Source organism: Trachinotus anak, unplaced genomic scaffold, assembly GCF_046630095.1.
Source record: "Trachinotus anak isolate AG129_WGS33_773 ecotype Australia unplaced genomic scaffold, CSIRO_AGI_Tana_v1 ptg000015l, whole genome shotgun sequence".
Classification (NCBI taxonomy): Eukaryota; Metazoa; Chordata; class Actinopteri; order Carangiformes; family Carangidae; genus Trachinotus; species Trachinotus anak.
In genome coordinates this window covers 6,953,809-6,981,761 of record NW_027273866.1, presented here as the reverse complement: position 1 = coordinate 6,981,761, position 27,953 = coordinate 6,953,809, and the positions used below count along the sequence as shown (strand labels likewise).

The following is a 27,953-nucleotide window of genomic DNA, read 5'->3' as shown; positions in this document are numbered from 1 at the left end:
ATCAAATATTTACTGGTACACAAAGACCACACTGAAGTCATTAATGCAGTTGATCTAAACATCCTTCCAACAGGCTTTATTCAATCTAAAAACATACAGGTTCTTTCATAAAAACATGTTTTCCTTTCAACTTTCCTTTCCACATTTCATTTTCTCACCATTTACCATCTGACAACATTACCTCAACCTTTTAAGACACTTTCCAAAAACACTAAGAATGGGTACATGTTTACATTACTGTTCCACAAATGTCTCTAACCATGTTTTATACTGGAATGCAACAGCTGCTACACACTACTTTTTAAAAATGATGGTTAATAGGTATTGGATGTAAGAGATTAAGTGTGGTTTAATCATGAAGACCCTGGTCTTAAGGAATGACTTGTTTCAATTATTCTGTGCACAGGATAGCGACTCCACGCTCATAGAAGCTATGTGGATCTTCCTTGGTGGCGATGTCAAAGTCAACGGTGAAAATGAGGTCAGACCTGGTGAAGTTCAGGTAAATCGGCAGAGTGACCTGCAGTGAAAAGGACAAATTAAGATGAAGACAGCGAAACTAAGCTTCATGGCCTCATGTTTTTCTATCTCCTCTTAAAATATCAATCATCACAAGAGAGATGCACAGTTGTGTATCCATAATCATACCATGTGTCTCTTCTCAGAGTTGCCTTGCTTGATCCAGCGGAGCTGAGTCAGAGGCAGCTCAGTGGAGATGGAGTTGGACAGAGACAGCTTGTTGTTGGTACAAGTAGCTCCCTGCAGTTTCAGACCTGGGAGAAATAATGAGCAAAACTGACATTAGAAATCTTGAAACTACATTTTACAGTATATTCCATTATATTAGACCTCAGTTATGTTTTGGAAACAAGCAACTGGATTTATATTTTTTTAAGTTCTTTGAGTACTCATGATTAGTATAAGTAGCTTTCACTTCTTTAGCTTAAAAAGTTTTAAAAATTTCAGTTCATGTATTCCAACGGCAACATCTTTAACATCTGTTTAATTGGGTTTTTTTTTTAACTCTGCTTTTCTGACCTTTGATGCCGAAGCTGCAGGCATCCAGTGAGGCACTCTGGGCGGTGGTGACATTGACCTCCAGACACAGCTCTTCCAGAGACCAGCTGTTCGCCTGAGCCACATACTGGCGGGTTGCAGTGATGTAAGCCTCTGGTACAAACAGGCTGCCGAGGCACACGTGGATGTTCTGGTGAAGGAGAGACAGAAAAGCAGAAGAGGAAAATAACAGTACCATGAGTGCCTTGGTCGATTTTTGAGGAATTTATCACGATATGTAAGATGCACAAGTTGTTTGATGATATACAGTACACCAACAGTTAACCGTACCTTCAGTTCCTTTGCACCCCCGCTGGCAGCTCCCTGGGAGATGTGCTGCAGCTGTTTGATCCTCTCACTGAAGTCTGCCACCCACTGGATCACAGTCATGGAGACTGGGACTGTGTACCGACACCAGCTGCGAGGGAGGATGCCTGCAGAGACAGACAGATGTATACCATAGTTATTCACTCAAAGTATGATCTCTTCAATGGCAACTTGGCAGCCAAAACAGACAAAGAATTAAGTGTGCAATGATTTCCCTGTATTATTTGTTTTCAAACGAGTAAACTAAACCAACACAAAAACATACAAATTAGAGTGAAAAACACAAGCGTTTACCTTTCACAAGGTCACTGATGAGTGTGCGCAGGTCGTTGGTCTGCTTCTTCTTGCCCTCACACACGTGCACCACATCAGACAGATCCTGACGGACCTCCTGCAGCATCTTGCCACCCATTTTCACCTCGCGCTCAAAGAACCTGAACAATGGGTCCTGGTGGTTGTGTGTTGGGATGAGGAAGATATTAAATCAGATGCAAGTACATATTCATCTATTGAAATTCAAACCTGTTTTTTTAAACTTTTAACTCAGTCGAGGACAATAATTTTACACAAAGCGCAAAGGGTGGGCAGCTTCTTGTAGAGAACACGCGTTATTTTAGGTTCTTCTCCTAAAGTCTGCTTGCCAACCTCCTTTCCTCTTATTTCTGTCATTACCTTGATGTTCTCCACTGTGCGTTTGAGTGGATTGACTGTTTGAGGCATGAGCTGCAGCCAGTTGCAGGCAGTGGTGTGGAGGGTCCTCATCCAGGCCGGCTGAGCATCAGATGTGGATGAAGTGCGCTCCTTCTTCTCTGTCTCATAGGCAAGGTCATCCTCATCCTCCAACATCTGCATTTTCAGCATCTTACCCATCATGTCAGTGCCTGCACGGCCCGGCAGAGGGAGCGAGTGAGCAGGGAGGGAGGGAGGGAGGTGGAGGAGAGGTGGGAAAACAAGGCCATGGTGGCAGGTGGGGAGGAGAAGAAATTAATTGTGGAACAAAGAAACAAACAACTTCCTTCAAGGATGCTTTAAGAAAAGCTTTGTTTTGACAAAAAGGAATTTGTGGCAGACAGACAAACAAGTTAGGACTACACTGGGTAGGACAAAAGACACACACAAGGCTTAAGGCAACATTTCCATCATCAACATAGTTCCAAAATGGATAAATTAACCGCAGTGTTGACTGACTGGACCTGTAAAAGAAATGAATGCAACAAATGTAGGGTAAAAAACTAAGGGAAAGAAACTAAGAGTAAGGGATGGGTGTGAGGATGAAAGGAGGAAGGAGTGTGGAGGGTGGTCCAAAGGGTCAATGATTCAGGCACTGGGATTGTGGGAGTTTTGTGGAGGTTTGGAAAGCAATCTGACAAAACAGGGAGGGATATCATGGGGAGCAAAGAGGATCAGGGAGCAGTGTGGCTGTTTTGAACACTGATTTGAGGGCAGGGTTGGGATAATATCTCAGCAAAGCGACATGATGGCTGTGAAATACAGCTGCTGGAGGGTGAGGTGACACACACCCATCCTTTGGGCAGAGCACTTTTGAAAGTGCGATGGCTATGAACTACAGCTAGACTACAACTACACAGCTAAACTGTAGGATTATGACACACAAGACTAGAGCTGGGGGCGACTTGTGAAACCATAGAAAACTAGCTGCAGATGTGAACTGATGAGAAGATGAGAGATTAGCAGGAGTAGCCTTAATATATTTTTTGCCACCACACAGTATTCTGCCCAAAGCAGATGCAAAATTATGAGATCTCGACCACTCCAATGTACAGGGACACCCTGTCAAAGTAAGAGTTAAGACACTAGAATAGAGAGAGAGAGATGGTTAATGATCGTTCCTGTGAATACATGATATCTGAACAGAGAGAATGAGGAAGAAGAATCAGGATGTGCTGTGATTCAGTTGCTGTGACAAAACAATACAGATGAGTACAGATGAAGATGACCAGTTGCAGCATACCCTGAGTGGTGAGCAGGACCTTCTCAGCATTGCTAGGCAACCCAAGCCAAGATGGAGTCTGAGTGTCGGGAAGCAACTCTACCCAGTGTATGAACTCCTCACGCCTGTAAAAAACAAAATTACACGTAAATTTTACAGATTGAGGTCATCAGGACCAGCGTCTTTCAATATACCATAGGAGTGGTTGTAAGTGCAAACGCTAATAGACAGCCACTACTGACCGAATGCCATCAGGCATCTTGATGTCCTTGTGTCCGTCAACCTTGAGAGCCAGTTTAAACTCGCTGTCGAAGCTTCCTTTGGTGAAGATGCGGTCCAGGAAGGTGATGAGCAGACGCTGATCAAATTCATTGTCGATGCGGCCGCCATAGATGGACTGGGCCATCAGGGTTTTCAGAGCTGCCCAGGGGATCTTGTCTGGTGCGATGTTTTGACGACCCTGTGTGTGGTTTGTGTGTGTAGAAGTAAAGCGTGACAAGGTTGCCATTTCTAATACATGATCAAAACTAATACTTCAGTAATTTATCTACTAAATCTAGTAGGGTTTTCTATGCCAGTTTCTATCGGCAACAGTTAATTCTTATCCTGACAACCTTAGCAGTGTCGTCCAGCCAGGTGTCAACAGTGTCACAGGCAGAGCGGAGGTCAGACTCTCCAAACTCGTATTTCTTGGACCATCCCAGAGGAGCATAGCGAAGACGCTCCTGAATAACTGCATGAAACCAAGCAAGCAGGAAGTAGAGACGAGCACGCTCGTTGGGTGCCTGTAGGAACATGGAAAAAAGTCATTTTTAGATTAATGTGGAGGAAGCATACAGATGGTTAACGATTTAACTTGTTAAGTGTATGTTGGTGAACCTAATCTCAAGTCACCTTGCACATGCGAGCCACAGGGATGCTGCTGAAGGTCCTGAGCATGTTGGCTTTGACACCAGGAGGAGGCTCAAACACAAAGATTCGACCGGCACGAAGCAGATTCACTGGCACCTGGCAGGAAAACACAGTACTGAGACTTTGAAAAGGGTAAAAGAACAGCAACGTTGGGACTAGAGATGAGAATCATTTCATAGCTGTGCTGTCTCTGAACTCGTCAATGCTGAGATTATAAACTGTTGGAAACATTTCTATAAGTCTTGTGGTGGTGTGGCTTACCTTGGGATTGATCTCCATTGTCAGGAAAAGCCTGAAGCTGGCATGAGGCTGCATAGAGTGGAGCTTCTTCTCCAGCTGCATCAGCCATCCAGGGGCCAGGTGGACGTTCTCCAACATCACCCATCTGCAGGATGAAAACAGTCAGGATAGAAGTACAACAAAACAAAGCCTGCATTCTCACAAATACATATTTAAACAACATTACTCACCTGCCAGACTTGACAGCAGTGTTGATATCTCTATCAGCCTTATTGAAGCCCTCAGCTGAACCTGTGGACAATCAAAAACACAGCAGTTACAACATCCTCATTAAAGCCTTTGACTTGGGTAACAACAAAAATCAAAAGTCAAGAGTTATGAGATGATTCCTTCCTTACCAATAGAGATGGAAGTGATTTGTTTGTTCTGCTCAGCAGCCAGATCTCTGACCAGCCCACTGGCATCATAACCTGGTAAAGAGCACATCAACACTGGGGTGCTGGGCTTCACCTACAGACACAAGGAGAAGAGTGTCAGCAGCACATTAAACAGCCTGAAAAACGCAAAAGGCGCCTCTGGAGTGAAAATTACTAAAGAATTTAGACACTACCTCATTGTCCACAATATTAGCCAGGTCAAGAGGCTGCTCTACGATGTTCATGAAGGTCTCTCCTAACACCTTTGAGACGAAAATGTGTGACATGGCCAACAGACGGTCGGGACGGAAGGCCTGAATCAGCAACAGTTGATGCACTGCCTGGCCAATGGGAGCTGAGCAGGAAGTGACAAAAGGAAGAAGGATACATCACACCACAGAAAGGTTATATATGTATATATAGATAAAAAGTATTAAATTCCATACCTGTCTGCAATTAATAATTTTGCTGTATCATTTTCAAAATATGATGAGTATATATACACTCACTGGACTGCTTCTCCTCTGACCACAGGTAAGGGACAGCCAGCTCTGGAGTATTGCTCTCAATCCACATGAAGAATTGCTGAAGTACCAAAACAAAGTGATAAGGATCACTGATACAGTTCATATTCAAGACAGTAGTTTATTAAGAAGTACTCTCAGATTCTCAGTGTGCTCAGATTCTTTAAGTGCTAACAGACCAACAGTACTCACCTCATCTGCCTCAACTTTGGACACCAGGTCTTTGAATGCTGGCAGGTGGCTGAGACGGACCATAGCCTCACTCTGGTCAGTGGTCAGACCCTTCACCTTGGGCAGTGACGTGCCAGTCAGAACAATCTCTTTACCACGCAGGAAGTGCTGGAACTCTTCATCATATGAAGGCTCACTGGAAAGAGACGGATTTTAATAGTTAAGATTTGTAGTGGTTGATGTTAACTGGACCAGATAATGAACTAGATAATGTTTTTGGAGTAGTTTTGGCTTAATATTGACATTTTACCTGGTCATGCCCTTCAGACTAATCTTAGCCAGCAGCATGGAAAAGGTAATGTGGTCCTGGTGCAGCATTCCTTTAGCTACTCTGTTGAATACCACCTACAGTGAAGAAAATCATTAAATTATTGTTCATACCATTAAAGAAAATTTGCCTCTTGTTTTGAAACTGTGTGGTCCGAACCTGGAAGAGGTCCTTGGTAATGACAGCAAGTCTCTGTGAATGATCACTAATGCTCTTGAGGTTGGGGTTCTCATACAGCACTGTGTGGTAGGTGTCCAGGAAAAAGTGAAGAGAGTACTGGTACAGGAAGTGCATCTGGAACAAGGTACAAGAAAGTTAGTTTATTATGGAAATGTGTCTGTAAATGCGACTCACAGTTTGCAGATCAATGTTTAAGCTTTAAAAAGATTGAGTGACAGAACAAAGAAGGTGTATCCAGACCTGGTTCAGAGCCTCCATTGTAAAGTAGATGCTGCTGCACGCAGAAGACAGAGACTGGTACTGTTGAGACACAGCCTCCACCTCAGCCATGATGACAGCCGTCTCCTCCACTTTTCTAGTCACCTCAGCGGCCTCCTTCTTCAAGTTCTCCAGTGTGGTGATGATGGTGTCGTCATCAAGGATACGGCCCTTGACCTCATTGAGGGCCTGCAGCAGGGATTTCTCCAGCTGACGCAGACGTAGCTGGAACTCACCTAAAAGACAGGAGAGTTATTGATGGGAATTCTCATTTCACTGAACTCTTACCTCTGTGACTCAAGTCTGGACTATCTTGCATCTCTGTCAGTGTTCATCATCATTCTCAGCTGTGCCCTGTCTGTGTGTTAGTACATCTCCCATTTTGTGTCTCACCTTGCAGTTTGAGGAGGTCAGAGCGTTTCTCATCCACGTCAGGCCTCTCAGCCTTTAGGACCTCGTTGAGGCACTGGCTCTGAAGGCTGCTGCGCGTCACAGTGAAGTTGACAAATGTGACACGGGAACTTAAGTCTGGTGGGAACTCGACCTGTATAGACAAGAGCCACCATATAAAAACTTTGCATAATCATTTTAAAGAGGGACATGCTCTATTCAAGTCTAAAATGACTTTGTTAATAGATGTAAAGCTATTAAAATTAAACACTATCTAATTATTTGTAATTATCTGCAGATGAAAGCTGAATGACAAACTATTCACCGTTGGGTCTCGTGTGGAGAGGAAGATGACAAATGAAGGTGACAGATCGATGTCCTGGTCTCCGAGGGTGATGAGGACACGTCCTCCAGTCCGGCGGACCTCTCTGTTCAGCACTGGGTTTAGGATGGGGTCGTAACTTTCTACATCCTTAAGGGCAAAAAAAATTTAAAAAGTGTGAATAAACAAATCTATGATAAATCCAAGGGTAGTTGACAGTAATTATGCAGCAAGTGTACATCAGTGTTGGCAGAGTTAAGTTAGTGCTCTCACCTGGACCAGCAGTGGGTTTCCGAAACGCAAGGCACTCTCCAGGTTCTTCCTGAAGGCATCATCCAGGAAACTGGTTCTTGTGATCTTGCGGTCCTTGTACTCATTCATTATGAACTCTGTGGCTTGGCCTGATGGATCAATGATGAGTGGGTACCTAGAAAAGGCAATGGTAAAGAATAAATCAATATGAATGAATAGTCAACACAAAGTCCAACTCAGGCAATCAGGGATTAGTATTTTCTTAACCTTTGTAACACTGAAAATATCGCAATGACAAAAAAGAGAGATACTGACCTGTTGAACCTGTTGAGCATGATGGCATTCTCAGTGCAGAGGTCATCAGCTGGGAGGGAGTTGGCTTGCCAGCGCAGCCTCTCGTCGGCGTTGGACAGGTACTCAGTTCTGGCAATGTCCGTGCGGAACTGAGGGAGAAATTTACGCCAAATGGAGTTGGGAACCTGACTTTTGATTGCAGTGAATGCAAAAAAATGTGGTTGTGCAATGGTAGTGTGGGTGGCAAGCTTTAAGTGCTCAACTTCTGTGGTTGGTTGCATTATACTATGGCTATAAACTAAACTAATCCTCTTATGATTACAACATCCTTTGTGCATGTTGAGCAATCAACAAATGTGTACTTTGATGACCTCTTAATGTATTGTGTCAATGAATTTATATATAAATAAATCTGAGATTTGTAGATGTGATGATCAAAAGTGACTTTGGCCATGTGTATCAGAGCTTCAAGTACCTGAATGTTGGCCTGCTGCAGGTGGTGAGACCATGTAGTGAAAAGGTTCTGTCTCATCTGTTGTTCAAAGTAGCCAGCATAGGTTATGAATGCTGCAGAGAGCAAACAGTCTCCAGCGATGGTGGACATCTGGTTCTTGAAGGTCTCGCTGGTCTTCTCCCAGCGTACTCTTTCAGCTGACAGACTCTTCAGTAGGGCTGTGCTGCGGTTCACCTAAGAGGAGAGACAAAGGGTTCAGAAAAAAGCTGCAGCACACTTCGGTTTAAAATGGAATGAAGCAAGCCGATAAAGAGGGAGCAAAGCATTTCTTTGAGGATCAGTTACCTTAGCCTCGACTGCAGCCCGGTCAGCCTTAATGGCCTGGGCCTCTGAGATGAGGACAGCGTACTCCTCCTTGTAGCGAGCAATGCTAGCCTCCAGGTCTCTGATCATCTGCTTCACCTCTTCTGCCTTTGTCTTGTTGTCTGTGGCATCATCCTCAAGCTTCTGCAGTTCATTACGGAGAGGCTCCACACGCTTCAGCATGTCAGCATAATTGAGCTGGATTTGTGGAAGAACATGGTATAGATTAAAAGGAGTACTCTTTTTTACCCACTTATCATCTTCATTTGTATCTTGTTTGGGGTTTCTTACCTGAGCAATTGCCCATTTCACCATAGGCCCACAGGCCAGAGAAGCCCTGTTGACTTGGTCATAGTTGTAGCTTGGGTTGGAGAGATAGTTTTTCTTCATCTTCTCACGGATGGAGTCACTGGATATAGTAGAAACAGCCCAAGAAGTTAGAATACAGCAGCACTTTTAACAGTCAAATACTTATATGTGAAGAGTGGAAAAATGATCATAAATCACCAGAAATTAAATATGACTTTATAGAGTATTGCACAGGATCATTTACATTTTGTTTGACTTGGGGGAAGAAGTGTAACTTCTAACATCTTTATTGTGAGAAATGCAAAATCATGACAATGACCACAAGCTGGGATAGATTTCCGTTCAACCACAAGTTACCATCAATTCTTGTTCTGATTCAACAAAATCAACCAATGAGACCGTGTTCCAGAATCCTGAAATCAAGTAATAATCACAGGTGTCGTTTGATTAATGTACTGATTGAGTATCATTTGTGCTTCCATTAGGTAAAGACTAAACACATATTTTGACACTGGTACCTCATTTCCTCAGAGGAAAAGTTGACTATGCTGCTGATGAAATTGTCCCTGATAATAACTTGTCTGATTTTTTTCCAGTCATTGGTCTCCTCGCCCAGCATAAGGCAGATAGACTCCAGGGCCAGTTTGACTGCAGCTGGGGGATTGGTCATAGCCCGCACTTCTACTAGGTGCTGCCGCTTAATAGAACTCACCGCTAGTTAGGTAGGAGGAGGAATGTGTTTGAAAGAAAGAAGTAGTAGAAGAAGGGGAGAAGGGGAGTATTTAGGGCAAGAAGAGGGGAGGAATTTGAAACAGACTCAGGGAGAAAGACAGAGACAAAGAGGGAGAGGGAGCTCTTTAGTGAACAACTGCACAATACATTCTCTCTTATTTCACCTGATCTCCTCAGCTTCGAAGTTAACAATGGTGGGGATGAAATTCTCCCTCATGATAATGGATCGGATCTGCTTCCAGTCGGTCGTGCTCTCTCCCAGGAGCAAGCAGATGGACTCCAGGGCCAGCTTCACAGCTGCGGGTGGATTGGCCATGGAACGCACCTCCACCAGGTGCTGCTTCTTAATGGACTTAACAGCTATTAACATCAGGTAAACAAGGATGGTGATCATGAAAGGGAAGAGGCAGTGATGGGAGGATGTAAGCAGAGAAAAGTTGTTAACAAAAGTCCCTTGGACCAGAGAAGAGAAATGGATTTATAACCTTATTGGATAAAAAAAAACAGTCTTAACAGTCTTTTAGAACACAATGTAACACATTTACATAGTTATACTGTTAAGCAAAGTGTATAATACACCATCCATTACGTAACAACAAATCAATGAAACACACGGACATTAAAACGGATGTGAGTAATAAAAGCCACTGTACCATTCTGAGCTTCAATAACAGCAGGCTCCACCTGGTCCAGATCCTGTTTGACACTCAGCTGTTTGTCCTTGATCACCTCCTGCTGCTTGTACACAGCTTCCTGGATCTCCTGGCTCATCACCTGGAATCACAACAGTAACAGTATGAGAGGTAAGGGTTTGTATCTATACCTGTGAAACACGTTAAAATCCATTATTTTTTTCTCAAGGGAAAAAAACAACTTTTGTCTACCTTTTTCTTCTCAGCCTCCTGCTGGTCTTTGACCATCTTTTTCAGCTTGTCGTTGGCAGCAGCATTCTTTGTCTCCAACTCATCGCTCTTGATTTTCAGGTCACGACGAAGCTCTTCCACCTTGACGGGGAGGCATAAGTACAATCAGGGAATTGGACAAGAGCAAGCACAGACAAAATGATGCTTGTCAGCCTTTGAGAAATGGATGGAATAAATTGGAACAAAAATGTGTGCAAACCTATGAAATGAAAGAAAGTACAAAATCGTTTTACCTGATCGACAGTCTCCTTGATCTTACGGAGACCAACGTTGAGGTGCATCTGCTGCTCCTCTAACTCGCTGCGTTTCTCATTGAACAGGTTGGCATACTGGTTGATAAAGTCCAGGTAGTGGCGGGGAGTGATGGCCATGGTATGACCGCCTCGCTTGGCCAGGCGGTTGTTTGCCTGTAAAGAATTGATACATGCATTAACTATGCATTAGCAACTGTTAAAGGTATACACTTTATTTAACAATGCTTTCAAATATGTATAGTTACCTGGTGAAGTGTCTGGTGTACAAACACGCAGCCATTGACGATAGCCTCGCGATGAGATGGTATCTGGGGCAGTTTGTCATAGACGATGGGCATGTAATCTGGCACCTTGTAGTTCGGTTTCTCCAGATCCATCTTGCTGGTGAACTCCTTACCCACCTGATAAAGGGCCTCTGTGGACCAGTCTCCAAACCAGTTCAGCACACACCTGGTATAGAGGAAGAGTTTTAATTTAACACAGAAACTCTATAATTCCCAGTATTTCCCTCTTATGTAATAGATTCATTCATTCTCAGTGTTTATAATCTCTGTACCTGTTGAAGAGAGCAGGAGATGTCGCAGCCCTGTCCTTCAGGCCCTCTGATGAGGGGTTCATGGTGAAAACCACATGTAGGTTTCTGATGACTTGGCTGGTGAACCACTTGTACAGCTCTTCGTGCGTGTCGAGCATCAGACCCTCTTTCTGGGCACCCTCCTTACACTGAGTCATCAGGGTGGCATACTCATCTCCCTCAAACAGGCCAGGAACCTACAAACAACAGGTAACATTAACATATCGAGAACCTGAACAGTATGTATATACAACCCAGACAGACTTCTTGTTTTAGAAAATTACACAATGAGTACAGAGGACCACAAAGATGTAACGACTGGCAATGTACAATAGACTACAATGTTGGGAAATTACCTCTCCGTTGGCCAGCAGTGTGTTCATTCTCTCAAGGAAACCAGAATCAAGCACGTTGGACTCATCCATGATAAAGGCGATCTTCTCATTCTTGCAGCCTGAGCGGCGCAGCACTGTACGCAGGTCCTCATCAAAGTCTTCTCCAGTATATTTTCTGTGTACCTGAAAACACAACCACACAAAAGTCAATATATGCACACAGGTAATTGAACATATAGCTTCAAATACCTTTTACATGCGTTTTACCAACCTTGATCTGGTAGACACTAAGTCCGTTCATCCAGGCTACGAAGCGAGACAGAGTGGTCTTTCCTGCTCCACTTACACCGATCAACAGGAGATGGCCCTGAGGCTGACGGAAGATTCTAGAGAAGGATAAACCCTTTTAAAAACTTGCTCTCAAAACAAATGCACCAATTCTGAATTTCAATGAGCAACACTGTGGTAGCTTTGACTCACCGGTCAATCCTGAGGACGTGGTCCAGCACCTCATTGAAGAGCACCAGAGGGACATCCAACTCCTCTTCATAGAAGACCTTCAGACGGGCCTTCACATAATCCCTCAGCTCCTCCTGTTCCACTGGGATGTAGTCCTGCATCCACATACAAGAAACTCAGTGAAAATTGAAATTAAAATGCTACTGACTAGAGGGAAACATTACCAAGGCAGAAATCATAGTATCTTCAACATATCTCTAATTTACCTTGGAGAGCCAGTTGCTGTAGAGGATAGGCCTGTTGAGAGCCTTCTCCTTATCAATGTTGGGGAAGTGCTTGAGAGCGACCATGTCAATGTTTTCATCTGTCCACCTTCTCTCTTCATCACCGACCAACCTGGAAAAGTCCAAGGCCAACCACATAGTCACCACATTTGCTCACTCTTCAATGTCAGTTATTGCACATAACATAGACTTTGAGTAATAAAGTTCAGCCTCTCAGCAACTAACACTCACCTATCCTGGAAGAGGCGAAGGGCCTCATGGGCCCAGATGCGGATGAGCCCCTCAACAGGCAGAGTCTCAAGGGGCCGTAGGGCCTCAAAGATACCCCTCACCCAGCGGGTCATCTCTCTGGGAGAGTAGATGTAGTGGGGTTGGGTGTCCTGGGTGAACCGCTCCTGGGAGGGGGATCACATAATATATGCAAGCAACATATGAATACTGTAATTGAAAGGAAATGTAAAAAGTTACCTTTTTATTAAAAAAAAACAAAAAACTTTATGTTTCTGTGACAGTGTTTAATAAACTTGATGTTTTCATTATACTGTTATTTTCTTTACCTGAGACATGGTATAGAACTCGACCATGGCAGCAGTGAGAGGCTCAGCATAGGTACGTAGAGAGGGGATGAGCCGCAGCATGGCACGGTTGAAGGTTCCATAAATCTGGGTGAGAGAGGCTGGGCCGGGATAGTCCACATAGACCACAGGAACATGGCGCAGGAACCTAGAAACAACACAAAATGGCCACTGTTAGGACTTGTCATAAAAAGTATATCTTGTGTCACTGTCATTTGATGAGTTTTTGTAATTAAAATAACATCAATATTTTGAAATATAATGTTACCACTTTATTTTCTGCTCAGATGTTTAGTCTGATCACTGTACCTGTGTGTAAGAGGCTTCCTGCCAGGGTCAGTGGGAGGATTACAGGCACCAACAAACTGGATCCTCTCCAATTTGACCCAAGTCTGGTCTGAGGTGCGATAGAAACCTCCATGTTCCACCATCTGCAGAGAACCAAAACAAGGGAGCATTTAACATACAAGGACAACACATCACAATATATGGCAAAGGTATTGGGGAACTAGTTTTTGCAACAATGCTCCTGCTGCAGTTGTGACTATCTGCAAACCACGCATCATACCTGTCTGATGAAAGAGATGACTCTCTGTGTGCCGTATTTGTCCATGTCTGGCAGATTGATCTCATCACAGAACAACACCAGCCATTTGCCCAGCTGGACGGGGGCGAGGACCACACCGTTGGGAGTACGGCGGTACTCACAGTAGTGGTCAAAGGTCTTCAGCAGCAGCTCTGGGGTGGTGGCGCTAGAGAAGTTCAGACCCACAACCTGGTAGACAATAGGAGATAATATGGCAATTACAAATAATAATTTCACCTTTTATTCAGTTTCTTTGTATGTAAAGATTTAAAAGAGATTTCTGAAATTTCTCTAATGCAAAAAAAGACTAACAACTGAGTTACAACAACTATTGCAAGATCAAGTTTCACAGATTTTAAGGATTTCTAATCAATCTTTGGTCCAGTCTCTCACCTCCATATCAGGCAAGGCCCTGAGGGCACTGAACAGGGTCATGGTCTTTCCAGAGCCGGGAGGTCCACACAGCACCAGAGGTTTGTGCTCTGCCAGCCATGTGTAAAGCAAAGCCTCGTGGCGAACAGTGTCCAGGGTGGGAACCACGACATCCGGGGATGCCACCTTATGGGTTTCTACCTCAATCTGTGGCACCTTGCCCTGCCAGGACTGCCATTCACCTGAGATGCACACCTGAGTGTAAAGGAAATACATTTAGTTTGCCTCTGTGAGATACAGAAAAACAAGCAATTTCTTGTAATTTGATGCAGAGAACAGTCAATCGTCGTTTATCACACAAAGGCCGCACCTCGTAGTCAATGATGGGGACATTGGGAGCAGAGGGGAGGGGCACAGTGGTGATGCGACGGATGTATTCTCCAAGCTCAGCCCTCATCTTCAGCCGTCCGTCACCAGAGAAGGACCACAGCACGGCATAGATTAGATACCTCTGTGGAAAGATAAAAAAATCTTAGTTAAAAGAAAATATATGTAGTTCCAAGGTGATGAGATGATGAGATATATGCTTCTTTAAGGTTCACTGAGCTGAACACAGAACATTACCTGCATGTATCTCTCCAGTTGATCAATGGGCATGGGGAAGTCAGGGTGGTTGTTGTTGTAGAGAGCCACATTACGGCAGCCCTGGTGCAACATCGAGAACAGGGAACCTAAGCAGCGCAGGCGGGTGAAGTCCATGATGTGCTCCATCTTGGAGGCATGCTCTAAGGCCTTGATCACCAGGCCTGTGGAGGTGAAGTAAGGCTGCAGGATAGCTGCAACATCTCGCTGGATCTAGTGTAAAACACACAGCAGGATATCAGTAAAGAAGGAATGTTTCACAGCTCTTCTTGTTTTTGTTTTTTCTGTATTTTCCTCATTTTACCTGCAGCATTGGTGATGCAGTCTCCTCCTCGTCCTCTGTGCCCTTTCTCTTGCGCTGAGCTTCATCCTCTCCCTCATCCAATGGGATGCTACGAATACGAGCCAGGAAGTGGTTGAAGATCATGTCGGTGCTGAGGACATCTTCACTGAACCAGACCATACCACAGCGAGACACAGTGGCCAGGGTGGCGTACTTCAGGTCCTGTACCTCAAACATCACACGCACCTGCGGAGAGAGACAGAGAAATTCAGGGTAAAATAACAAACAGACCAGATTAAATGAGGCATCTGTGCTGGAAGTGCTGTGCTTTTACATTTGGTGGTAAGCTGAGACGCTCTCCATTGGGCAGGGTGAGCAGCTTGTTGTCATCCAGGACTGAGTTGAGATTTTCAACCCACTCAGGGTCAACATCACCATCAAAAATGATCCACTGGCGCTTCTGAAGTTCACCTCGAACATTGTCAATGATCCTGGAATAGAACAAGAAAAAGCATTATTTTCTAAAAAAAAAAAAAAATAATAATCCTGTTTTGAATGATCAAGATTAGCCAAGTAGACCTGTACGCTTAATAACAAACTGTTAACAGACTCACTTCCTGAGGATGTGTGTGAACAAGCCATCGGTCCATTCACGAGTGTTGGGGTCCAGGGTTCCGTACAGGTGATCCTTGCTGATGGCCTTGGGGTCGATGATGTGGGCCACACCCTCAATGCCTTCCAGCCTCTCCAAGGCCTTGAGCAGCACCCTCCATGCCATTGTCTTTCCACTACCTGAGGGTCCCACCATCATCAGGCCGTGGTTGATCTGTGTGATCTGGTACAGCTGGAGCACCTGGGAGAGGTTGAATAACCAGAAATTTCAGAATAATTAAAGTTACTTGAATAGTGTTGAATTTGAAACTTGACCTGTAGGGGACCTCCTGTGGGATCTAAATAGCTCTAAATGGACATACATTAAATCAATTTAGCTACATACCTTCTCCACCCACATGCTGCCTACATCGTCACCATCTCCATAGGTGAGGTACATCTCCCTGCAGACCTTCTTCAGCTCCTCCCTCAGAGCAGTCATCTCTCCTCGATGGTATTGGACTCCGGGGAAGACGTCTGACAGCAGGCTGAACAGCAGAGGGATGTCCTCCGCCACAAGCTTGGGCACCATGGTCTCGCACACACTCTGGATCAAAATCTAAAGTAAAATGAGACACAGTCAGTGAAATAAACAATCAAGGTCCTCAAATTCCTGGCTGAATTCTTAAAGAACTATCGTCAGAGGCACAAAAATTCAATAATGAAACAAGACAGAAACTTAATATCCAACTCCTAGAACATGTAATTTTTCATACCTCCTGTTCAGGGAGGTTCTCAGCGATATCATTTTCGTCAACAACCTCTCCTCGCTCAAGCTTTTCCCTTTTGATCTTCTGGATGCGCTCACGCTTGACATTACCAGCACTAATCAGCACACTCTTGAGGGCTCGCAGGCCGAAATCGTAGTGACTCTGAGATGACAGCTGCTCGTCACACAGCCTGAAATAAGAGGTAAGGGATTTATTCACAGAAGCAAGACCACTAATTATCCTCTCAAAGCCATTTCAACTTTCTTAATACATACTTGAAGAAGGGCACAATCTTTTTAGCGAGGATCTCGGCAGTGCGGAAACCTTGAGAGTAGAGCATGACCTGTGCGATAAGCTGGCGGTCAGGCTTGGTCATGGCCAAGCTGCGAAACAGCTTCTTCAGATTGTCAGGCAGGTTGGATCGGCCAGCGTAGCCAGGGTTCATGGTGATGAACATGGCCATGTCTGGGCTCACCTTCACCTGCTTGTTCAGGAGCTCTGTGGTGACGGGCACACCTGAGAGGGGGACAGATGATAGCTTATTTAGACTGCAGCTCTCATACAGACTAAAACTGCTGGCTGTACTGTGAATTTGTGAGTATGAAGAAAGCCATTTTGTTGAATCACGATGAACCTCTATTTTTTGGTAACTGGTAATCAAATTGAATCTGGACATTCTCCTTATGTATGACATCCCAGTTCCCATTCATATAATACTTACTCCTGTCTCTGTTTGGGTTGCTGTGCTCTCTCAAGGCCACCTGGATGTACTGGACCTGCTGGGAGACAGCAGACAGCATTCTCTCCTCCAGACGGTTGAACTCGTCAAAGCAGCCCCAGGCTCCGACCTGACACAGACCCACGAAGATACGACCCATGGCCTACAGAAAGAGACAAAAGAGGTAAGTAAATTAAACGTCCAATATTAGAACTAAATCCTGTAAATAACAAAATATAATATAACCAAGTGCTTGACTGATCTTTTGAGGCCTTGTTTTGCCTGAGCGCTAAAGAATCTGAAAAGAGTGATGTACCTGGAAGTCAAATGTCTCGTCACAGTTAAAGACCAGGACGAAGCGGCCGAGCTGGTGACCAAGGGCTTTCACAGACTCAGTCTTTCCTGTGCCAGCAGGACCTAGATAAGAGACAAACTCAGTGAAGTTCATTGGTCTTTTTAATGCAAAACTGCACCTTTTTTAAACAATTAATTATCCATTTCTTGTGTGCAAGAAAATGCCACACTAAATTTTCATACCAAATGGTGATCCTCCAAGGCGGGCCTCCAGAGCCTGTGTCATTGTCAGATAGCAGCGGTCTGTCAGAGGGGTCTGGACAAGCTTGTCCTGGACACCCAAGTACTCGAAGCCATAGTTAAACTTGGCATTAGCCATCTGAATGGAGAGCTGTTGCAGGACATCTGTCTGCTTGGGGTCAAAGTAGAAGCGCATCTGGCTGAGCCACTCAAAGGACTTGGGGTTGTCGACCTTGTTCTTGATGAGAGTCCTGGTCACATCACGCTGGTGCACCAGCTCGGTAATCTGACAGGGAGAAGACAATTGACTTCAGACAGTTTTCATTATACAAATACTCTCATAAAAGAAAAAATACTTTAAAAAAAAATCCCACTGACCAGGTGCTCCAGTTTTCTCCTACGGAGTGGGGGCTGCTCCATCAGCACAGTGTCAGCCAACACATTCAGGGTGGCCTCCACATTTGACAGCACTCCCTGCATAGGCGACATGTCCCCACCACCAGCGATGGTGGTCAGTGCACTCTCGATGTTCTCAGACCAGGCAATCTGGGTGGACAGGACCACCAGCTGGGCCTGTGGACAAGGGAAATGTATAAGTGAAACTTTGTAAACATACATATCTATAATGTATATGGTGAATTCTCTCAATGCTGACCTGATAACAATCAATCCAGCTGATGTACTGGCTCAAGTCAATGGCTGTGCCCTTGTTGAAGGCTGTGACCTCTGTGACAGACTCAGCTAGCAGCTTGGCCAGCGTCACCCTCATCTCCTTTTCCACCAACGTCAGCCACTCGTTGATTTTGGGGTGCTCTGTGATGGACACTGGTGTCTTGTACACAACCTCTTCACCCTCCCGGGAGGAGATTCCCAGCACCTCAGTGTTGTCCTCGTTAAGCAGGATGCTGGAGACGCCAGCAAACATTTTTTTGAAGTGCTTCTGCAGTTTGGCCACGTTCTTGCTGTTACCTATGATCTCGAGCAGGTCCTCGTCTCCTACAAAGTAGAACCTGTGAACAAAAAGAATAAATAATTAATGCATAAATCATTACATACTGTAACTGAATTCAGAAAAGTGATTCCAAATATTCAACATGATCAATTTCTTTTCAATATGCACCATTGAAACAGTGCATATTCTCCCCTTCAGCTGGCTCTGCCTCAGTGTCACCTTCATACCTGGGGAATGAGGATCTCTCTCTCTCCAGGTATTCTCCAAGAGCTTTCTGGATTTTTCCCAGAAGGTCAGCCAGACGCTCCAGGGACCTCTGTACCCCCTGTATGTTCAGCACATCCATCACTAAAGGAGACTTTGTCACCTTCTTCATCAGTGCCAAGAACTCTGTGCTGATACTATGGAATAAAGACAGATCACATTAAGTTTATAGAAAAGACAAGAATTTACAGTAGTAACTGGATGGGAGTACCAATTTGTTTACTAAGGGTTCTCCCTTATCATAAAATCCTTTAAATGTTGACCTGACTGCTCAAATTCATATATAAATTAGTTGTTGTTTTTTTTTTTTTTAATAAGGGTCCTCCTTCATTTACCTCTGGAATCTCTGGGTTTCTACTGGCAGCAGATGTTTGATGTCAGCGCTGCCTGTGAAGATGCCTTCCAGGTACACCCAGCGACGCTGGACATCAATCCAAACGTCAAACAGAGCCATGATGCGATTCAGCTTGTCCTCCCAGCTCAGAGCGTCTTCCTCAAACACCTGGGAGAAAAAGAGCATGGTGACGACGGAGCTCTGAAAAAATGAAGTACTTGTACGGTATTAAACTGTTTTTTCAATGAAGAGAACATGCAACCATTTACCTTGTAGTATGGAGACAACTTCATGGCAGACACGCTGTTGATGTGTTCTTTGACCTTGTTGAAGAGGTCATCCCAGCCTCTAATCAGACGACACTTGTTCTGATAGTTCACCAGGTCAAGCTCATACGAGTTCCACACTTCACGGATCTGACAACCAGCAAACACAGAATTATTATAAAGCTCCAGAGTCATTTGTAATTATCTGGATTGGAAGCTGCAGATTAAAAAAAAAAAAAAAAAAGGAAAAAAAAGTAAACTAAGCATAACAACTACACTGCATAATCTCTTAAAGACCCTCCCTTGTCACCTGTTTTAGGAACTCCTCCAAAGCCATCTCTCCCTGGGCTACCAGGAGAACATCCTTCACCACCATCTCATTCTTCTGCAGATCCACATCCCAGATCTGTCCGAGGGTCAGCTCCGACAGTACCCAGTTCACATGCAAACGCTTCATCAGTTGCTTCCAGTGGCGGTCCTTGAGAGCCTCTGATTTGAGCTCAATCACCAACATGTTGACCTGGTAAGAGAAAAGAATATGGAGAGAATTTAATAACCCATTGTTTTATTTTTCTTTTTAGGCTAAAATTGTGCTAAGTGGGAAAAACTTGATGCCTGACCTTCAGGTATCCTTTCAGCAGCCTCTGCACATACTCATAGGAAGCATACTGTCTAAGTCTTGCTTGGAAGTTCTTCAGTTGGTTCAGAAGACCATCCAGGTTCTGACGAAGCTACAAACACACAACACAAACATGAGGACAGTTATATAGAAGCTAATTACACAAATATACAAAAGAGATTTACTAATTTGAATCATTACTATAGTTTCTTACCTTGCGAGGCTGTACAGACACCCACGGCTGCTCTTTCATCTGGTCGATTTGCTCCCAAACCTTTGACAGCTCTGACCACACCTCCTTCAGGTCATGTAGCTCCTCCAGTGCCACCTATAAGTCACCACAAAGAAAGAAAAGGGGCCCAAAAAATATCTACTTAGTAATTTCTTTTCTTGGAAGAGGTTTAACAGTTAAACAGTGGCTTAAACTTTTATGCAAATGTGTGCAGGTATTACCTGCACCCTCTCTTCACTGCCGCTGAGCAGACCAGTGTCAGTGAGCTCCAGGGCCTCTTTGGCATGGGCACACTTCTCCCTTTCAACCTTCAGACGGCCAAAGTTGCCTTCATAGATGGTCAGAGACTGAAGAGCCTCCTCTGGACGCAGGTTACCCTGATGGAACAGATGAAGACATTTGATGAAATTATCTATGGTGATTAAAAACCACACTAAGATATGTATTTGCCTGCTTTTCTTGTCTAAAAAAAATTAGCAGTAACCAGTTATGTATTCCAAACATAATAGGATGACTTAATTTCTCTTACAGCAACTGGTTTGGTCTTCTCCCAGTCATTGAGCAAGTCAGTGGTGCGGTTTTCCACAGCTTTGTCCTCCTGGACAATCTTCATTTGTAGGTTGGCCACCTGCTGCTGGATAGCAGTATCCTTGCGCTTCATTATGTCACTGAAGGCACCCCATTCACCCTCAATGTTGTCAATGTAGAGCCAAGAAGGAGGGAACTGGAATCTCTGCTTCTCCAGCAAACGCTGCCCGTTACGGAACAACTGGAAGTAATGGCGGTAGAATCTGATTAGAACCCAAAACTGTCCTTAAAGTATGCTGTTAGACAAAGGCATGAAGGAAAGATACTGAATGTTTTAGAGTACTTACGTCCACATTTTTCTCAAACTGCTTGATCTTGCGCTTCAAAGTCTGGACATATGTTATGAAGTTAACAGCATCCGAGGTGCTGGCTGTGTCCACAGAGTGTTGCTCCAGATCTTGACGGGACTAGTGAAGGAACAGAAGGTGATGTGTAAAAAATGTAGCACACAGAATAATCTTCTAATCAGTGTCTTTAAAATTAATGTTAATGAGCTGGTTAAAAGATATACAGTAATTTCTCAATTATATCCTTCGTTACCTTGGAGATCTGGGCATGGAAGTCCTGCATGTTCTGCCCAAGCATCTGTCCAAACTTGCTGAGGACTTCTTTGTGCCAGGAGTCATACTTCAAGTTAACCTTGGACTGGACCTGTTGTCAGGGACAAATAAACATGTAGAAAAGATTAATTTAATACGAAATGATATTTTTAACACAACATTGCATTGTAATGTAACTCATTAGCTTCAACAAGGGGTTTATGTAGGGGAGACCACTCTATTCCCCTAAAAATGGTTAAAAATACCCAAGTATAAGATTTTATCTTGGACTGTCATTTTGTGAGACACTCTATATTTTTAAAAGATTGCCTTGCAAGAAACAGCTTTAAAATACAACACCTAGAACCGAGTCATCATTACCTTGCCATAGTCAATGACCACAGGTCCAAACTCTTTCCGTGTCTCTGCGTTGTCAAATGTTCCTCGTGCTTTTCGGATCTGGACCAGCAGAGCCTGCCACTTGGTGAGATCTTCACCTAGACGGTTGTAGATGTTCTCTGCTTGCATGTCCCACAAGCACTGGTACTGCAGCCACACCTGGACACGGCCAACAAAGAGAAATGAATGACTAAAAGAAGAATATTTAAAAACTTATAAATATAATAATGTACATATGGAAAGAAAGCTGTTCAATCAGCAATGAAATTATGTATAATAGCACATTTTATTTGTGCTCTTAGACTAATGAGGCTCTTACCTTGACGTACTGCTCCACCTCAGTGACAATGTCTTCGACTGCATTGTAGGCCTCCTCTAAGCCTGCAGGGCCGTCTGGCATTCTGGTCAGGGCATTTCTGTAGAACTTCTCCTCCTCTGACAACTCGTAGTGAACGCCCACCTGGTGAGGAAGAACAGACTTGCTTAGATAAAAGGTGTGCGTGTGTGTGTGTGTGTTTTCATCATGGTGTTCTGCAGTGTGAATCACATCCCTGTTACTTAAACTGTCTCTACCTGGTATCTCTGGCTCTGGATTCTGGGGAGGGAAAGGATGACCATCTTCCAGGAAAACATCTCCTGGTAGAGCTTGTAGCGACAGTCTTCAATTGGTGGGTTCAGGTAGATGACCTGGTTAGTAATCCTCAGCTCATGGACAACATTCTGTGGATAAAAAGTAATAGTCAGCTCTGTCCAGGTATACCAAAAGTACCTCAGGTTTTATAAGTAATGTATAAACATTAGAAGAAAAACATGACACTAGTTACAATGCTTACCTTGATCTTGGGCTCGCCTCCAGGCTTGTGGCTCACTTGTGGAGCCTCTGTGTCCATGTCCACATCAGCTTTGTCCTCTACTTGGCCTCGAAGCACCTGAGTCCAGGCCTTAAGGCCAGCTTGCAAACGCACTCCTAGGATGCGTTCAATCTAAGGAGACAGGACCAAAATCAGTGCTGTTTAAAAACAATCCATATGTGAAGAAACAATCGTTAAAATATTCAGTGCATTTCCATTCCGACTTACTACATTCAATATGCAACTGAATTAGAACAATTAATCCTTGTCTTATGGCTAATTTGTAGTACCAACCTCGATGTCAAGCTTGTTGACCCAGATGGGCAGGTTGGAATACGAGTGCAGATTGAGGTCATCCACTGCCTTTTGGACTCGGTTGAGGATGTCAGAGAAGGTCTTGTGGTCAAACATGCAAGTATCTAAAGAGCGAACCTCCAGATCTATTTTCTCCTCAATGAGTAAGAGGTCATCCACCTGGAAACAACATACACCAGAAAAAAAATGTTTGGAATGATTAACCTTTTGTCATTTCACTCTAAAATGACAGCTTGAAGCTAATCTGTATGTATGCTACTGAAAGGTGACTTCTACACACTGACCTTCTCCTGGAAGTTGAAGACTGTCTCAGCCAACCTCTGAACGTAAGGATCGAGCTTGTAGGACTCCCAGACCAGAGTGATGCCTTCAGTAATGAGAGCCTGAACCTCTTTCTTAAGTCCAGCCACCAGCAGGGAGATAGAAGACCTCTCCTCCACCTTCTCACAAGTGCGCTCGTAGGTGCGAACGCTCTCGATCAGGGAGATGGCAAATGGGTACAGCTGGTTTGCTTGGTGGGCTTTGTTGACGATGGCCAAGGGAACACGGAAGCTCAGCCACTTGAGGTTGCGGACCTCTTTGGACAAGGTGATGATCTCTGGCAGGAAGTTCACTTTAAGCTTGAGCATGTTTCCTGTGCGTCCACGGGCACGAGTGTTCTCAATAGTGAAGATGCGGCCAGACACACCAAGGTTACGCTGCTGCACCTGATTTACAACAGAGAGGGGTGACAAATATGTCAAACTTGTGGAAGCGTGAAAGAAAATAAAATGCGCAAATAACAAATGAATAGTATGTATAAATACTGCACTATATTTGTGTCTATGATCAACTCCATACCTTGCGAGCCCAGTCATCAAATATCTCCTGAGTGTTGAGTTTAGCCCTGAAGCTATCTCCATCCTGCTTCAGCTTCAGCCCCTCCACATGGTTCTCCCAGCCTTTTCCCAGAACATCCTCCACCCTCTTCATGTATGCAGTCAGCTGACGGTCAATCTGCTTGGCCCAGATGATGGATCCAGACACGGGTGGTAGGTCCCGGACGTGGCTCATCTTACAGGCCTGGCTCTGAGGATACTGCACTTTGAACTTGTCATGCAGTGACTCAATGTCGTCTTTCACACGCTGGATGAGCTGTGTCTGGTACTCCCGGATGGCACCGCGGATATGTGGGCGCACAAAGAGGGCATTGAAGCGGGAGAAGATGCGGAACATCTCGTTGGCGTTCTTGGCGGTTCCCAGCTGATCACGCAGACGGGCAGTGATACGGGTCTCCACGCGGTCGATGCGCTCGTCATACCGCTTCATGGCGGCTTCCCAGGCTTCCATGCCTTCCTTAGACACATCCAGACCATCGACCTCTTTGACATTCTCATAAGCCAGGTTGACCTCCTCAATGGCATTGGCATCGGCCGCATCAAAGAGGACTCCAGCCACCTTCATATCTTGAGGTTCAACTGTTTCTCCGGGGGCATGCTGTGGCACAGCAGAAACCTGGGTACAAAAAGTTAGAGGAAAAAATAAGTTAATTAAATTAAGTGCAAATAAAATAAGACATTCATGTCTACAATAACAGAGCATTCCAATGCTCATGATTTAATAATGGAAAGATATGCTGAGGCCATTGCAGTCTGCAAAAAAAATTTCTAGTTTATAAAAGGAATATTTACCTGAGGCCTCAGCACACGAACAATGACAGCCCTCAACTGCTCGTGCTGCCTTCTGAAACGTCTCATGTGGTCCAGGCGGGATTGGAGCTTCCTGTGGGCTGGGCTCAGACGCCACACCGTCTTCAGGTTCTCCTCTCTCTTTCTCTTCACAATGTCCCTCAGAAGCACCTGGAGTTTCTCATACTCATCCTCCCAGGTCTGGAACACCTCGAAGCAAGCCACCATTACCTGCACACACACAAGTAATTTAGGAGGATGTATACAATTTTGAGCAGCCAAAGCAAACTTGTTCCTCTGAGGGGCAAAGAGACAAGGTAAAAGGTTTGTTTATGAACAGAGACCAAACTACACGAACCTTTTCAAATTCCTCATAGGCAACGTGCATGAGCTTCCTGGTGCCCAACACCTTGAGAAGCTGGGAGCTCAAGTCCCTGGAGATGGCCTCCACCAAACGCAGTGCTCTCTGAATAGGGTACTTGGTGTTCCTAATCTTTTTCAGGTGAGTGAATATGGCCATCAGAGCCTGGCGGATCTTATCAAGCTCTGAAGCAGAGAGCAGGTCATTGAGAGGGAAGTCCTTCATCAGAGGATTGTAGTCATTGACAGTTTCCACAGCCTGTTTCAGACCTGTGAGAAGAAGAGGAAGCAAAAATGTTCATTGTTCAAAGAAGAGTGATCAAAGAGAGTACAAGTTACAAAAACTAAGGAAGTTTTGACTGACTGTTACTCACCAGTGTCAGTGTCAAAGCTGACAGTAGCATGGAAACGTTTTCCATGTTTGAGGATGTCCAGTGTGAGCAGAACCTCAGGGCTCTCTCTCTTCTCTTGGATCCTGTTGAGGGCTCTTTCCAGATTCAACCAGAAACTGATCTCCTGCAAGGCTGTGCCTGAAGCTGGGTCGCGATCAAGCTTTGTCACCTGATGGGTGTTCATGGACAAATAAACCCAGTGGTGAGTATGAATTCACCTTTTACAAGACCTATCACAGCAATGTTTCATTTTAAATTTCAGAAAGAAATATGGAAATGCTTCTCACCTTTTGAATCTCCCTGATCCAGCGGTTGACTCCAGACTGCAGCTGGTTAAGGAAGGTGGGGTCCTCCACTTTGTCACCGAAGTCAGTGACCTTAGGCTTCTCCCCACGCTCATAGCACTGCTTGGCAATATTTGCGATGATGGGGTGGATGACCAGGCTGATCTCAGGGATTTCAATGTTCTGCTGCAGATGGAGAAGTCCCATCTCCAGCTCAGCAATCTTTTTCTCGACGGAGAGAGCCATCTTATCCCCATCTCTAGAGGGCGGTGACAGAGATTTAAGTGTTTGAGGAATTTTCCATCAATATCACTTTTATTGCTAAATGCTGTATTTGTCACTCAATTCATGACGGATTTAAAACCATATACAACACATTCTAAGAATTACCTGTCTGCCTTGCCCGACTTAGGGATACAGGACTTGAAGAAAGGGCCGACAGCATTGCTGATGAAAGAGCGGAGTGTCTCGTAGGGAGAACCCTCACTCAAGGTCATAACTCGAACTTGGGTTGATATGGGCTTGTCTGCATCGATGACCCCTGTCCTCTTGATCAAAGCCAAACTGCAGGGAAGAAGAGGAGGAGCACATTCACAGTTCAGAATTAAGAGAAATGGAGGCTGAGTGCCATATAGTAAATTAAACAAATGTCTTAAATATGGAGAAAGGCTACCTCTTTTTCTCCATATAACCAATTTTTAATTGTACAAATGGAATTACATTCTATGGCACAGTTGAAATGAACAGCTCTTTAGATGCATAATTTACCTGTTGGACTTGATCCCATAGTGTATGTCATTGCTGATGCTATAAGTGATGCACTCTTTCTCCTCCTCTCCCTCATCTCCAACATCATCTGTGTGTGAAGAACAAATATAAAATCAGAAAATTCTTTGCACAGCCAGATTAAATGTTTGCAGTTTCTAAATTCTAATATCCAGCTACACTTAACAACTGTCACATTACTCCTTTGTCAGTGTCTACATTTAATTACCACCGTATTACTCAGTCAGAACATCAAGATAAGCTCTGTGGGGACTTCCATCAGTAAGTAAGTTGATTGCTCAAGGCAAACAAAATTACTCTGCTACTACTGACAAAAATAAAATATTTGGAAGCTAGACAAGAGTTGAGTTCATCTATGTATTTTTGGGCCATGTTGTAGCTGGATGACGGTGCAATTAGGCTGGTCTGCTTCCATCTCTCTATGTCCTACCATCCTTTACAAGTGAGGTCATGGCTTGTAGGAAAAGATAGATATCTGCAGATACTGCCCTCTCTGCATTGCAGCATCAGTATTCTTAGTACAAAAACATGAATAGACTGGGGCTGGGAATCCAAATCCTACAGGTTCAGCCTCTCAGTGGCTGCCTTGTCATGTGCTATATCAAGGGATCAAGGTTTAGTGCTTATGAAAAATTAGTATGGGCAAACAGCTCTGGATTTTCCTTGAGGGAACTGAATATAATGTGATCATTGACACAAGCTGGTTCGCATGGTAAAACCCCAAGAAGGTGGATCCAACATGACTTGCAGTTCTGACAAAGGATTCATTCTCTTTGAATTTCTATAATTATGACGCTTGTGGCGTTTTTCCATCTCTAAATGGGGGCTTTGAGTTTCATTACCACTCTATTCGTTCTATTCTCTTCTGTATCGCACTGTTGTTTTATACATTTAATGTGGTTTATACACAAACTGCGATTGGGCATAAACGCAACTGTAATGCTGACTTGCATTAAATGATAGCAAAACGTTTCATGAATTGCAGCATTAGCTTACATGATTCACACCTTAAAAATGTCATAAGACAGCTGATACTGAGCAGCTTCTTTGTGTTATCATTAGCCCTTCTTCTTTTCCCCAACCAGTGTGGCGTAGTTACATTACAAACGATGTGATGGATGGAGATAGCAAACTGGGTTAGTATTGTTATCTACCCGGCTGTCAAATGATAATAACCCACATAAAACGCTTATTTAGCTAAAGCTGTTTGGCTTAAAGCCATTTTCCTGATGAAAAGTTAAAAAACCGCAGACACAATGCGTTCATAATAATGAGACGCTGCAATAAAGGGTCGTGGTATTCGCGTCACATTAGCTAGCTAACCATTTCTTGCTAAATGTACCTTTGAGTGCACTTCTTTCGACCACGATGGTGTGCACTTGGGGATCGGACAGAAATTTCCTCATCTGCTCCACGGCGCTCTTCTCCTCTAGGGCGGTTTCCAGAGCGGCCGGGACCTCGCCGCCATCTTCCAGGTGCAGCGGTATCAGTTTCCGAATATGCTTCTGCAGCACCGAGGTATCAGCGACTGTCTGAACGGCAGACACCTCCATGGTGCCGGAGTTCTCCTCCGTCCCTCCGCCGTCGGACATTCTTGGAAGAGGTCAACGACGACCTGTCGCGGAGCGAAAGTGATCAGGAAACAAGACCGACGTTACGTTAGCTAACCGCAGTGTCCACCGAGCTGGCTCGACGTTGACTGCCGTTGTCAAAACGCCTCAGCAGT

The 27,953-nt window shown here is 44.4% G+C and overlaps 1 protein-coding gene across 2 annotated transcripts; it reads right to left on the bottom strand.

The window, feature by feature from the left end:
* Positions 1 to 44: 44 nt before the first annotated feature.
* Positions 45 to 27,953, bottom strand: dync1h1 (dynein, cytoplasmic 1, heavy chain 1). 2 transcript variants are annotated; one of them, XM_071497786.1, is made up of 78 exons: positions 27,570 to 27,953; positions 26,210 to 26,297; positions 25,832 to 26,005; positions 25,445 to 25,700; positions 25,140 to 25,326; positions 24,764 to 25,035; positions 24,409 to 24,636; positions 23,579 to 24,232; positions 23,023 to 23,445; positions 22,718 to 22,897; positions 22,406 to 22,555; positions 22,146 to 22,292; positions 21,892 to 22,032; positions 21,555 to 21,731; positions 21,175 to 21,285; positions 20,922 to 21,041; positions 20,576 to 20,815; positions 20,268 to 20,423; positions 20,029 to 20,142; positions 19,816 to 19,926; positions 19,506 to 19,715; positions 19,199 to 19,345; positions 18,931 to 19,097; positions 18,559 to 18,732; positions 18,035 to 18,389; positions 17,758 to 17,952; positions 17,383 to 17,665; positions 17,162 to 17,262; positions 16,849 to 17,008; positions 16,403 to 16,643; positions 16,134 to 16,317; positions 15,764 to 15,976; positions 15,381 to 15,619; positions 15,101 to 15,257; positions 14,788 to 15,012; positions 14,466 to 14,696; positions 14,212 to 14,352; positions 13,863 to 14,096; positions 13,452 to 13,658; positions 13,193 to 13,314; positions 12,866 to 13,031; positions 12,540 to 12,703; positions 12,291 to 12,420; positions 12,046 to 12,179; positions 11,837 to 11,951; positions 11,587 to 11,748; positions 11,213 to 11,427; positions 10,902 to 11,106; positions 10,636 to 10,809; positions 10,364 to 10,483; positions 10,133 to 10,253; positions 9,644 to 9,839; positions 8,730 to 8,847; positions 8,421 to 8,636; positions 8,097 to 8,309; positions 7,643 to 7,770; positions 7,349 to 7,502; positions 7,079 to 7,225; positions 6,757 to 6,907; positions 6,346 to 6,599; positions 6,085 to 6,219; positions 5,908 to 6,002; positions 5,619 to 5,793; positions 5,412 to 5,487; positions 5,097 to 5,257; positions 4,885 to 4,996; positions 4,717 to 4,777; positions 4,508 to 4,631; positions 4,229 to 4,342; positions 3,949 to 4,119; positions 3,577 to 3,794; positions 3,356 to 3,459; positions 2,056 to 2,264; positions 1,678 to 1,831; positions 1,348 to 1,490; positions 1,039 to 1,207; positions 649 to 773; positions 45 to 520 (listed from the first exon to the last, which is right to left on the bottom strand). In XM_071497786.1, the coding sequence occupies exons 1-78, from the start codon at positions 27,817 to 27,819 to the stop codon at positions 392 to 394; spliced, it is 13,923 nt and encodes a 4,640-aa protein (XP_071353887.1). In that variant the 5' UTR covers positions 27,820 to 27,953; the 3' UTR covers positions 45 to 391. The 2 variants fall into 2 exon arrangements, with proteins under 2 accessions (XP_071353887.1, XP_071353888.1); XM_071497787.1 differs by lacking the exon at positions 9,644 to 9,839 and adding an exon at positions 9,266 to 9,461.